This window comes from Colossoma macropomum, unplaced genomic scaffold (assembly GCF_904425465.1).
Source record: "Colossoma macropomum unplaced genomic scaffold, Colossoma_macropomum, whole genome shotgun sequence".
Taxonomy (NCBI): Eukaryota; Metazoa; Chordata; class Actinopteri; order Characiformes; family Serrasalmidae; genus Colossoma; species Colossoma macropomum.
In genome coordinates, this window is record NW_023494792.1 from 49,484,968 (window position 1) to 49,499,161 (window position 14,194).

Consider the following 14,194-nt stretch of genomic DNA (forward strand, 5'->3'; position numbering starts at 1 on the left):
GAAAGCAGCAGTACATCAGATTGTGTTGTGTTAATACCGACAGTACCATGGCTTCTGAAGTCCTCCTCAAAGTAGTCTCTGTTCAGACTGAACTCCGGCTCCTCTGTGTAGCTGTACAGTTCTGAAAGATAAGAAGAGAAAGGAAAAGATGATAATAATACAATAGGTACAGTGTATTACAAACTGCTGAACATGTGCTCTGTGTTCATTAGCATTATCTATTAACAACTCAGGCACTAAAATCCACTGCAACCATTCAGCTGGTAAGATTTCATACAGAAATTAAACTGTTACTTGCCATACAAAACACAGCTGTGACAGTCTGGTCTAAGGCAGCCTTAATGCTCTGTAAGTTCATGGTAATTACTACACAATAAGTGGGCAAATCTCATAATTGGTACAGAGGGTCGTGTTTTCAGTCCAATTTCCTTAACAACAAGTATGTCCTGAATGTGTAGAAAAAATCTTGGGAGAGATTATATAATTAAATATTTTATTCCAATAAGGTCACTTTCCATCCTTTATGTAAGATACTTTAACTTATTTTAGATTTTATCTAGTATTATCAATTACTTATTTTTGTGTTTTAATCTATCGTTTCCCTGGTGAAGCCACAGCCATCTGTGGCTGGGAGTCCAAAATAGAATAAGTGGTCTCACTCTGTTTGGGTGGGCAGGATAGGTAGAATGGTCCTCCCTCCTTCCCCCAATCACTCATTGCGATGCTAGCTAATGCAGGTGTGTGATAGCTGACTTATCTGAAATCGCATTTAGTGTTCTCCTCCAAGCATGTTGAGTGGTGGATGTGCTAGCCTTTACTTTCCAAGCTTGGTAGCACTGTGTGATGGGAAGACCTAACTAGTGGCTGGGGGGAATGACCATGACTAAACTGGGGCGGGGGAGCTCCACAAAAAATTATTACTTGAAACCCAATAGAAATATATTGCACTTTGGGGGGGGGGAAGATTCAATATCCTTTTATTTCTGTACAAAAATATTTTAGCACTAAAATATTTTATAAAATTAAAAAAAATCAAAAGAATATTCTTTGTTGTCTATATACTGATATATTGTGTTTTGGAATCAACCTCATCATGCATAACATACATGGAACATATGCACTACTGTGCAAAAGTCTTAAGTACCTGAACACACGTTTTTCAGTTTGTGACACTGTTTCAAAATGCCTGTTACTCTTACATTGTGTGTAAATTTCATGATGAATGGACTAAAAGAAACGGCCCAAAATTACTTAGAAAAAAATCTGGATTGCGTTGACTCACATTAAAATTAAAGCATGTTTTTCCTTCTCCTGTAACGTTATCATCAAAACCATTTACCCCAGATGTAGTTGATCAGCCAAGACATGTTTGATGTCCAAAATTTTGCTTTAAACTGGTGCTAGGAGGCTAATACTAGAACAAACACTAGAAAACAAGTCACCCAAATCTTTCCTAAAATACAACCCCAAAACTTCTGTCAACCTGCTAAACAACATCCAGGTCTTCAACAGGTTTTGTTCCAACAACAGCGGAATAAACATTAATGAGTTAAAAAGTGACAAGAATTTCTTGTTTAAGAAAAAAGAGGTTATATTTGTGAGCTAGCTTGAAGAACAAATTTTGGCTCCAGATTTCTCCTGAATGTCCCCATGGCCACCGCGTGGATTTATTAAATTCCCTCCCCAGCACACTTGATACAATATAATGAAACATAATGAAGGATTACTTAGATAAAAGATAAAGAAGGTTTTGGATGATGGCTACAAGTAATACTGGGCGTTTGGCAATGGAAAACCAAAAATTGATACTATTTGTATTAATGTTACTTGTACTAATTCTAATTTTAGTGTTTTCTATGCAAATCAATGTGTATCACCCAGATAAATTGCTTTTTGAACATAATTTTCTCAGGTGCCTAAAATTTTGGCACAGTACTGTATATAACCTTATGTTCTGAGAAGGTATAAAAGTGTGTATCTGTGTGTTTGTCTCACCTGAGAGCTCCGCCGTGAGACTGTCTGTGTCTCCATATTCAAACTCCAGGTTGGGGGATTCCATGGAGCCCTGAGGAGCAGAAGGAAGTGAGTGAACATAATGAACATAATCTATCCCACACACAGTGACAGCATTCTGCATGGACGGCTTGCCGGGAACACACAGTTCAGGTTCTTCCACTGTTTTTCCCACTCCGGACACGCCAACCATGGCAGCGTGTTTTCCGTGTGATTATGCAAATACAGTAACAGGAGGATGGTGTGTGTGCAGTGGAGATGTAAGAGTGAAATAAAGGAGAAACAGGCAGAAACACAGAGAGCACAGGAGTCAGTCTGGCCTACATTTCTGCATTTCTACCTGGATTAGCTGCCTTTTCCAGCCAAAGCTCTTACACACACTGTTGTGGGTCTCACCCGGGGATTTACCCTTTGGGAGTGCGACAACACTGTTTATTTTCTCTCTCTCTTTCTTTCTCTCTCTCTCACACACACACACACATACTAGAGTAGACACAAGCACTCTAGTATTTTTTAATAGCTGCATACAATGAACAAAAAAGACCATTAAATTGTTAATCACAATTATTTATGTAACAATTAATTGTCACCTAAAATTTCATGACAGCCCTACGTGGCGTCTGAATTTAGTGCACCTTTACATTTAAAAATAGATGAAGAATTTTATGGTGGCAAAAAGGAGCACATACCACATAAAAACCAAACACTAAGAAGCAAATGTTAGCTTGTCAGTTACATTCTAATGGCTTTATGTCATTCAAGCTAGGAAGCATGTAAATTTGGCATCCAGGCTGTGAAACTGCAGGGGCAGACACTACATACATACTCCAAGAAATGTATGCTCCAGTAAAGCCCTGACAATGTAGATACCTGAATTAACCATACAGATCTGCTCTCGATTCTTATGCATAGTGCCACAACACACAGGCACACTTATCCACGCACACTACTCCCATACATAACAAACACACACGGGAGTGGAAATGTTAGTAGCATTAAATTAGCATTAAAGTAGCATTAAAGGGCTGCATTTCCGCAGAGTCTTGAGAGCTGGCAGCTTTTGGAGGCAGCACTTCAACATCTCCTGCATTTCCTTTACTCACTCACTCACTCACTCTCTCTTTCTTCCATCAGAATGGCACAGACTCACACAGCGTACTCACTCCAGCAACTCAAAATAACAGATTAACACAGACAGTTCAAGATATCAAGCCTGTTTTAAACTTGACTCCAGATGTAATCAATATGCAGATGCTACAGAACCCTGAGTGATACGAACGGTAATACAGCACAGTCCCACAAGCACCAGAACACCACTGAAATGAACATACCAGTATTACGGCTCAATCACAGACTGTATATACAGTCTAGGGTGGTCTGATCATAAGTGGACAGAGATAAGTTGAAGTATGAGCAGGACCCATTTTTGCCCATTCATCCAGAAGAGTATTTGTGAGGTCAGACACTGATGTTGGACAAGAGGGCCTGGCTCGCAATCTCCGTTTTATTTCATCTCAAAGGTGTTTGATGGGGTTGAGGTCAGGGCTCTATGTGGGCCAGTCAAGTTCTTCCACACCAAACTCACTCAAACATGACTTTATGGATCTTGCTTTATAGTTGAAATGTGTTTTCTATATTCACAGACAATAACAGAAGTGTAAATGTGTCTGCCTATTGCTGGCTAGCAAGTGAGAGGATAAACAAGAAATTCAAGATGGAAGGCTGGAGTTCTCCCCCGAAACCTTCCTGCAGTCCAGGCTAATGAAAGCATCCAAGCTAAGCTTGTCGATTTGTATGGTAACAGGTGGAAAAAATAAAATGGATTTCACTTGTTGATGTGCTTTGTACATGAGAAAGTAAAACCGGATCTGGTCTTGCTGGGGATTTTAGTAAAAAATGTTAATGCAAGGTGTAAACAGCCTCACAGTGTCTTGGAGACGAATTGTGATCTGATCACTCTAACCATCTTCAGAGGTGATCGTAGACACATATAAACACATAATATCTGTAGTGTGAACTAGGGCTGAAGATTAATTGTTTTTATATTGAAATTGCAATTTGAAAAAGTGCCATCTTCAAACCGCAAGAGCTGCAGTTTTTATTACAGAATACAATATCACCAACTTTTGTAGTTTTAATGAGTTTTAAATGGAGAAAATTTAACCTAATAACACAGATCATTAATCAGAATCGGCAAACCCTCATGCTCTGTATATGTGACATCACAACCATCACAACTAACTGGTAGTTCAATGCACTCAATGTTCAAGCTTCATGGCAGAAAAAAGCGCATGTTCTGCTCTTCTTGGCCAAAAACAGGCCTGTAAATTAATTTAAAGAAAATAATTTTCTATGCGTTTAAATTGCAATCACAAAATTGGTCAGAAAAATCTCAATTTGATATTTTCCCCAGTGTGAACAGCAACCTTAAACAACTGCATCATCACCACAGCAAGTAAGCAGCTGCTTCGTGTAGTTTTTCTTTGTCTCCTCAACCGTTTGTTTGTAAGTTGCATCATCAGTCCATGAAGTCAAGTGGTCGGTCACTGGAGATGCATTCAAGACACACTGGCACCAATACGTAATAAAATATGTCTTAGGTGATCCCATGATAAGTGGACAGTACAAGTACTAAGTACAGGTTTGAATGGGGTCAAGGAGTAAACAGCCACATGCCTTACTGTCCGCTTATGATCAAGTCACTGTTTATACCAGCTGTAAACAGGGCCGCAGACCTCTGTGATTTGATTATGATTCTTTACAAAAAGATTTAATTCATCATGAAATCTCAGACTTGAATACGATTTGATTCTGTTCAGTTATTCTGGAGTGAATCAGAGTTTAAAAGACACTGAATGTATAAATGTGAATGGAAGAAACTTTTTACACAGTAGTGCAATATAAATAATAATGACACAAAACCTTATAGCACATTTATTATCAAGAAGTGGCATATGCAAAAGTTTTAGGCACCTGAAAAATATTTATAAAGCTACTTAATTGTGCAATTTGTGTTTATTTGCTCAAAAAAAAAAACAATTAAATACAAATAACATTACAATAAGTAGCAACTTTATTATGTTAAAACTGATGTGCTGGTGAAGGAATTTAATAAATCTATGTGATCACTGGGGGCAGCGAAAGTTTGTTCTTCAAACTAGCTCAAAATATCTTTTGAAAAAAGATATTATTTTATCTTTTACTGTGTAATTTTAATTCTAATTGTATATGGCAAGATTATAAGCAAAAACACACTTACAGCCAAGATAAATGGTTTTAAATCAATTAGGCGCCTAAAGCTGCAGTCACACTAGACATCTGCAGTTCATGCTGGGTTGCCAAATGGGTGTCCAGAAGATCAGTGATGAAAAAAATCCTCCATGTCAGTGCAGTTAGGAAGCTAGCTAACTCGCTAACCATAAACAGTAACAGCACAAAAGGGAAATTAAATATATCAGATAATTATACACTCATGTGAGTTTAGTGCTGCAAACTGAGCTGTACCAAAAAATGTAGAGAACTGATGTAGTTGGCATCAGTGGGGTGTGGAGCTGTGGTTAGCCAAGGAGCTAACATAGCAGTTAGCAAGCTGGCTAATTGTCCTACCATAAAGAGTAAAAACAGAAAAGTCAACATAAGTATATCAGATACCTATATACTTGCCATAGCATAGTGCTAAACACTGATCTGTAGCAAAAAAAGTTGGTGGTTAGCAAGCTGGCTAACTCATCTACAACAAATAAAGACTAAAATCACAGAAGATTATAATACAGTCTAATGAATCACTGGCATCATGCAGTCTCTCTTTCACTTGCTTATTCATAGTCAGTGGGAGAGAAATGGTAAAAGGTTTGTACTACACACTAGTTAAACTCCATTTTTCAGTGCACTGAAGGTCAATTCAGGCAAAGTAGTACTGCTATTTGTAGAAGACACTAAATTACATGTCAAAGAACACTGAAAATTGAACTTCATTTCATACAGATAATATACTCATCCTGGAAATCCTGTGATGTGAAATTGGGCATTGAGGTAAATTTCATTGGAATCAGCAAATTTTTACTGACAAACTCTAGTGTGACTGGGTCTTAAGACTTTTACACAGAGCGGTACTTTATTAAATATGATTAAAAACAACTAAAATCACTTCTAATATTCCAAAATGGACAAAGCTGAATTGCCACCTTCAGAGACATCATAGATGCATTTGTGCACCCTTGCTGCCCAGGCTTCTGTGGTGTGTTTTTGAATTGTATCAGTTGAGGAACACCAGAGACAAGGACAACAAGATGAGCCTAAAACTGAATGAGACATCATTTCCCCTTGGATCACAGCACACTATGTTACACAATCTGCATGCAAGAGGACCAATTAGGGACCAAAAAATATACACACATTTACAGAAGCAGTTTACATATGGTTAAGTGCACCAACAGGCAGTGGAGGAAGTTTAATATGGAAATACACACACGGTCAGTGGTGTTTTATTTTGGTCTCTGAGAGCAGATGGCACTGGCTGAGAGGCGTAAGGGGTTTTCTGTGACAGCCACACACACTCACACCTTTCCAGAAGGATGCTCCCTCTGAGCCACCGCCAACCCACTCTCAGCGAGAGAGCCACTCCATTACTCTAATCACCGGGGACGAAGCCAGATCAATGACACACAATGCCATTTTCCGATGCCGCTGTCAATTTATTCACGGCGCACGGGTCAAAGTGTTCCAACACGTAAAACAACAGCAATCAAGGTGAAAACAAACACATTATTACAAACGCACTGCACACAGTGAACTGTAAAGTACTGTGTGACCAACGTATGTGTATGTGTAAACTAGGGCCCGGCTAATATGATCATTTTGGCACTGATTTAAGGAGCTAAAGGTTCTGATAACTGTTCATATCAGCTGTTACAATTTTATTCGATCACAACTGAGCTCATCACAATTATTACATAATCACCTAATTTGCAATCATTTGAGCTTACTAAAATCATTTTCCACAGTCATTAGATTTAATATTATGCTGCAACAAACAAAATGTGAACTGGGTGCATCGGGCTGAGGCCAATTAAAGTAAACGAAACAAAGCAGTAAATGCATTCATTGAGACATCATGTGGATTATGACAAGTTGTAACATCTAATTTTGTGCTCTAACATGTTTAGAAGGTTGTGCTAAATAATATTTCTTGGTTTGTTAGCTATGTAGCTAACGTTTTTAGCATGTATCCTGTCAGAAAGAGTGTTTTTTGGCTTTTAAATTTACTTTTGTGAAGAACATGCAGCTTTGCTTAACTCTACACACAATTCTATGTAAATGTAGATGCACAGTATTTATTTGATTGCATGTCCAGTGTCAGCTACTAAGTAAACATAGCTAGCAAGTGAGGTGGCTAATCAGCCAATACGGCCACTTTAGGCTTGTAATTCTAATTTGCAAATCAGTCAGATCATTAATGTTTGTGGGTCAATTTAGACCCTGTATGGCTAAATTAACTCTAAACAGTCCTAGAACATATCGTTGCTGTCCAAACAAAAACATGTATCTCCAAAATGGTAATTTAACAGGAGAAGGCAAAAACATTCTTAACCTGTAATGTAAGTTAATGTAAAAAAGGTTTCATTCCAAGTGTTTTAGCAGCATTTCTATTGGTCCATTCATCATGAAATTTTCACTCAATATAAATAACAGCTTCCATGTTCAAATGATGTAAAAAATCAACAAAAATAGAGATACATGTTTTTCTTTGGACAGCAATGATATGTTACTCTACAATTTCATTTCACTCTGCTTGCTGAATACGTACCCATGAACAACTTAGAGATTAACTTATTTTATTTTACTATTCATAATTATTAATTTGCCTTAAAATAGGACATTCATTTTCATCACAACACACATGGAGAATTAGAACATTATGGGGTTAGCTTGCTATTTTGGATGTAGGCGCCATAAATTCTACCAGATTATCTCTTTCTAGCATGTATGCACATATAGATATTTTATTTTTGTTGATGACATCACATTATGAATATATTCACAACTTTTATGTCATGGATGAAAATTGATCTTTATGTCACGAATGAAACCTAAAGAGTTGTATTCATGTTTCCTGAAGAAAACTTCAGCACTTGTCAGTGCTACTCTTGTGGGCCGTGAGGTCAATCTGACTATATTTTGAGGTGCCATTTTACCCTGAGTTTCAGAGGGGGATGAGGACCATGCTATTTGTGCAGGAACGGCTTCCTTTCAGCATCTTTCTGCAATCAGTTTTCTCATCAGAGCATAACTCATCATGCTCTGACCTGATTGACACTTTCCTCTGTTTCAGATGCCTCTTCTTCTATTTCACTATCAGCATCCTTTAAATCATCCTTTAACTCTTTAAATAGCTTCTTGATCAATGACTTTATGGATTTCATAGACTGTGAACCTCCTTTTTAGCCATTACTGTGGCAGCAGATTGAAATATGTGAGAGAGAAATGTGGGCTCTGTCCTGCACAGGTTACAGGTAACCTTATAGGTTACTGTCATAAACATAAATCTGCACTCTATATCGCCCCCCGAAAGGTCTGGATTATGCTTTCCTGCAAGAAATATTTAGCTTCCATGACAGTGTGTGTGTGAGAGAGAGAAATACTGCACACACACACAAGACACACAAACTCTGTCGGTGTGTGTGTGTGAGTGTGTGTGTAAAACCTTACAAACTATAATAAACTTTATCTCTGCATTGTGTTTCCAAAATCTGCTCCATTCAACTACAAGGTCAAATTTGACCCTGGACAGTATCTTTGTACCCAAATGTTGTAGAGAGTTTATCAAAAAAAATTGGTCATCTTCATTTTTTACACATCCTTATCATCACTGTTGACGAAGTCATCAAGTTTCATGTACAATTATAAAGTGTAATGGTATTTTATAAACATGAAAACCTGAACATTTTGACTCAGAACATGATATGAGAGTTAATAGTTGCAAACAATGAGCAAAAGAAGACAATTAAATCATTAATCACAATTATTTATAAGACAATCAATGGTCAGCCAAAATGTCATGATCGTGACAAGCCTAATCACAGTTTAAAGCCATGATGTTATTTGCAAATACCTCAAGCACACGACCTTGAGTGTTCTGTTGCTTTAATACAACAGTTCAGCAAAATGAAGGAACAAAGTAAAGAAAAGAAAAGAAGCCCTAATCAGTGGATCAAATGTGCTTTAATATTGGCAACTCCTCCCACCAGAATAGTAGCACAGTTAGTTTTATACTGGACATTCGGTGGATATTCATGATTTCTCATGAAATAAACATCCAAAAGTGATCAAATTTTCTCACTCCTGAAAGACCGAGAATGAACTACAACCAAATATATAGAAAATGCCCGTTTTTGAGTTTTAATGAACATAATGTTTTGGAAATACAGATCACTGATGCTTTGGTTCATTAAGGGACCATCCAAACGGTGCATAACATAATTCCTACATAATTCCCATTCATTTAGCTAAAATAAGGCAAAATCATATCAAATCAATTGTAGCAAAAAGAGGGGCTTTCTTTAAACAACATTACAAATCCCAAATATGAGAATTTATCTATTTACTTACATATTTAAAACATAGTGTAATGCAGTATTAATGCACCAATAATGCACTATTTAGATGCAGAAGCATGATGACCTACATGGCATGGGCACTACAAAGGGAGTACCAAGCCATGTGAGATTCTGCCAAGGTTTCTACTTTAGCACATACAAAAACAAAAAATGCAGATGTTACATAACTTCTGCAAGTTAATATTTGACCTGCAGCCTGTTTGGTCAGATTCAGAATAAGAGTGTGACAGCAGGACTACATTAAACAAACAGCGTACAAGTCAGCAAATAAGATGGGCTCTGAAATTCTTTATAGACTGGCTGGAACAAAACAACATTCAGGTTAATCTGGAAAATATTGAAAAAGCTGAGCTGAACTTGATATTGCAACAGTTTTATGGCTAAATTCATACAGCAAAAGGCTACAACTTTTTGGCAGCAACATTAGCACATTTGATACAAAGTTCAGGGCTTCTTTGCTTCACTTTGTTCTTTATTTTGCAGAATTGTTGCCTTTAGGCAACACTGGGCTACTGCACTTAAATATCTGCATTTTTATGCATTTTACAGTATTTGTAAGAAGATGTAGTTCCAAATTCATTTATAAATGATTATGTATCAGCATCAGCAAATATGTACATGAAGACTACTGGATATCAGCTTTGGCACACAAATCCCATATCAGTGCTAGAGCACTGCTCTTTTGATAGGATTCATAGCTTCCATATCTTCATGTGGTTCTTATTCTCAAAGTAAATTATTAGCGCCCAACAGTATGTTCAGTTGTTGCACAAAATAGCATCACATTATGAAATTCGTTTTTTTTTTTCCATAACATTTAAAACAAGATTCTTGGAGCTTTATTGGCCGGACTGTTACAGATGCCGCTAAATCTGTAGACATTAATATCAACCAAATGACATATCGGTCAGACCTTAGTGCAAACATACTTGCCGTAAGGAAAAAGGCCTGATTTAGGTTCTGTTTATGTTGTAGGGATATTTATATCTATAACTGAACTCATCTGGAGCAGTCTGATCCCAAATCAACCCTCACAGCACATAAACACCAGAGTCTATAATACCCACCTCAGCACTGGCACAAACAGAGCCATGAGCGATGCCAGGACACATTCGCTGGGCTCTACATCAAAGGGGCCCTACCCAACCACTCCTTGATGCATATTCCATAAATACCACACGACCAGACAGTGCAGCACAGAATACACACATCACAAGAGCCGTGGCCTGAAGCGAACGGGTCACTAAGATCATATTCCATCTGACAGATACCTTATTTGACCTCTCAATGAAACTCAGACAGCCTTATTCATGTAAGCCCAGGGACCAGTGGTGCACAAGCATCATCTTGGTTTTAGTCATTTTCTTCCAGGGAGACAGACATGGGTGTGTTTTTATGCGTTTACATCCAAAACCTCTCTCCCCACTGTCCTAGAAAACCAGGGCTACGGGGGCAAAAACACGCTCCAATTCCTTCACACACATCATCCAATATGCCTCAACTGACACAGCCGAGGAATTCACTAGGATAACTTGGGGGCATGGTGGGGTGGGGGGGGGTGGGGTTATGCTGTACCCAGCCACAGCAAAATGAGGGGCCACTTTCCTTCTGGAAAAAAAAGATCAGATCTGCAAAGAAGTGAGTAAAAATGCATTTGCCAGCTTTCATTTTTAATGGCACTGGCTTATATGGCAGCACTGGGGCAGCAGGGACATCCTGGCACTGTCTGCTGCACTCCGGTCTGCCCTGAAGCAAATCATTACAGGCGGCTGCACTGGGCACAACACAGCTGACCAGTGATTTCTAACATGCTTCTCACGGAAGAAAACAAGACTTCATTCAAAATTCAGTTCAGTTCAATTAAGAAAAAATATTCCACCCAAATCAGCTTCTCACAGCAATTTCTCTTTCCTTCTCTGTCTATCTATGTGTGTGTGTGTGTGTGTGTGTGTGTGTATAGACACACATACATACACTGGCCATCCCATGTATGTGTATGTATAAAGCCAAGCCAATACAGTAATCCATATAGATGATTAGATAATGGCAATTGGAATTTGTGCTGCATGGTTGAGTCTCGACCACCATCAGTCACATCAGCTGCTTTTGCAGCGTTCAAATGATCTTTGTGGGGTATTTTTAGCGAGGACTTGCCCTGTCGCCAGAATAAGCACTCGGAGAGCACAAGCTGAGGAGCAAGCGGGTATTTACAGCAACCCAGCAACAACACACACACATACACACACACACGCCCAAGAACCCCCTGTCCGGATTGGGATTTACCTCAGAGTCTTTCTGCTGGTTTCTGAATCCATCTCTGCCCTGCGCGCCGCTCCTGTGTTTGCTGCTGTTGTTGTTCAGGTCGTTCAGAGCGGGAACCTCCGCGTCGTCGCTCTGCTGCATGGCTGGAGACGCGTGAATGTGAGCGCCGCTCCGCTGACGGCTCGACCGCTGCCACACGGAGAGCGGAGCGCGGCGCCGGACCGCCGCTGTGATTGGCTGCGCTGGTCTGCGAATGGGGGCGTGGCCTGATGTACACGGTGGTTGGTGGAATGAGCGGTTAGCCCCGCCCCCTCCCCTTATTAGACGAGGCTTGAGGCGGGCTACGATTAGGCCGGGCTGAAGGTATAGCCACGCCCCTCCTCCTCCTAAGAGGGACTTTAGGTGGACTTCCATCGTTCTATCAATATTCAGCGGACTGATATCAAGTGCTCCGTTCTAGTGAAACCTACCGAGTCAGAGTTGTTAACAGTGGTGATGATAGGAACCAAACGTCTGAAGTGTTTAATGCCTTTAAAAGCTACTTCACAGAAAGTTCTTACATGAAATGTTACTAATGCGCTGTCTGAGACATCGTTTTGCAATAGTTCTGAGATGGAGTTTTGGCCTATTTTTTCCTAATTCGTTTATAATGGAGAGGTACATGCACAGCATTTTAAAGTAAAATAGTGCAAATAAATAAATAAAAAAAAAACTTTTTGGATTTACCACTAATTGACCATTATCAACATTACATATAAAATTCTGAAGACACCTTTAAGGTTCACTGGATAATAAATGAAAGACTATATTTACGCTGCTGACGTGGCCCCAGCTCCTATCACCGCCACTGTAAAGCAATCTGAGTGGGTAAGTTTCATCTGAGTGGGATATTTCATATCAGGCTGACTTTGTTTACTTGCCAACTATTGAATTATGCAGAAATTTAAAAAAATTGGTGGAATTCCTCTTTAATGTAAGCCAGTTCTTAGATGGACATTAGACAGGGTTTAATATTAGGCATTTTTCTCTTTCTCATAGTGCGCAAGACCACAATAGAGGAACCCTTTCTTGAATATCTGATCAAAGCAGAGTAGACTTCTGAAGATGTCTGTCGTTCTGCTGGGACTAAGCAGTTTTTTTCTATAGGAAAAATAAATGCTGTTTTTCAAAAATCTCCCTTATCATGTCCTGTGGTAAACAACAATGTTCCAAAGCTGAATCATTTTGCCACACGTACACATTTCCTCTGAAAGTCATTAGACCCTCTGAAGAATGAGAATATTGGGTGTGATAGTGGTGATTCTCAAAAATACATTATTTCTTCATTATTTCATTTTCATTTCAAAAACATTTTCTTTTAAAACAACAAACTCCTGAATTCCACTGTTTTTACAGCTTTTTTGCTGTTTCTACATTAAACGGGCCCTACCCCACCACTCCTTGATACATATTCCATAAATATATACATAAACCAGAAATAAAAACTATAGTGTAAACTATAGTGTAGTGGCCATTTGTAAAATGAACTGCTAGAAGGAGGTAATCGCTTTGAGAGATGACCATAGCAGATAACATTCTGAGGTTCTTCGAATAAAAAGTAACGTACATGATGCACACATCCTGTTTATCATTGGAGATTCCAGCCAACGAGGGTGATGTTTTGACGTCACAAAGGCGTGTTGTATCTCGTGCAGTGGATGGATAGCAACTGCTGTGCCTCACTTCAGAAACTGCCACCGCCATGCTCCTGCGAGATTTTAATGTCATGTGACATGGTGACGTACTGCAGCACCGGTGAAAGTTGGACATCATTTTTAACCAGCGTGTTCTGAGTCCAGCATGAATCATCTTAAGCCAGTGCTGTGCAGGGCTGCATTAAGTCGACCGCAACCAAATGTAGGGACTAAATTGGTACTGGTTCCTGACTGCTGTCCGGTCAGACGGCTGACAGACGTTCAATAGTGTGGGCTCACTTTATGTGATTTAATGATAATGCAGCTACATACAATATATGCAAAGCAGTAGCTGAATATAAATGGGGTAACACCAGCATCTACATCAAGCACTTACAAAGACAACATGCTATAAATCTAAAGCAGTGCAGCGTGTTTGCTTTAGCAAAGCGGCTGCTGTACCAACAGCCACAGTTTGGCCTCATGGTGTTGTGACAAATTGTGCTACCTGTGTCGAAATGTGCTACTATAGTGACCTGTATCCAATAGCGTCTATTTATAGGTAGCTCCATACCTCTACGTGGGATGTTTTGATGGCTTAAATCGCCTTATTGAATATGCTACCAGCAT

The 14,194-nt window shown here is 39.1% G+C and overlaps 1 protein-coding gene across 2 annotated transcripts in view; it reads right to left on the reverse strand.

The window, feature by feature from the left end:
• The window catches only part of strip2 (striatin interacting protein 2), a 59,903-nt gene extending 47,811 nt beyond the window's left edge, over positions 1–12,092 (reverse strand). The window contains exons 1-3 of one of the 2 annotated variants that reach the window (XM_036577453.1): positions 11,913–12,089; positions 1,996–2,065; positions 47–121 (exon numbers count right to left, since the gene is read on the reverse strand). In XM_036577453.1, coding sequence (XP_036433346.1) covers positions 47–121; positions 1,996–2,065; positions 11,913–12,032 — 265 coding nt within the window. In that variant the 5' untranslated portion in view covers positions 12,033–12,089. Of the gene's footprint in view, positions 1–46; positions 122–1,995; positions 2,066–11,912 lie in introns of both variants that reach the window. The other variant, XM_036577454.1, reaches the window with a different exon arrangement.
• Between the last annotated feature and the right edge of the window lie 2,102 nt (positions 12,093–14,194).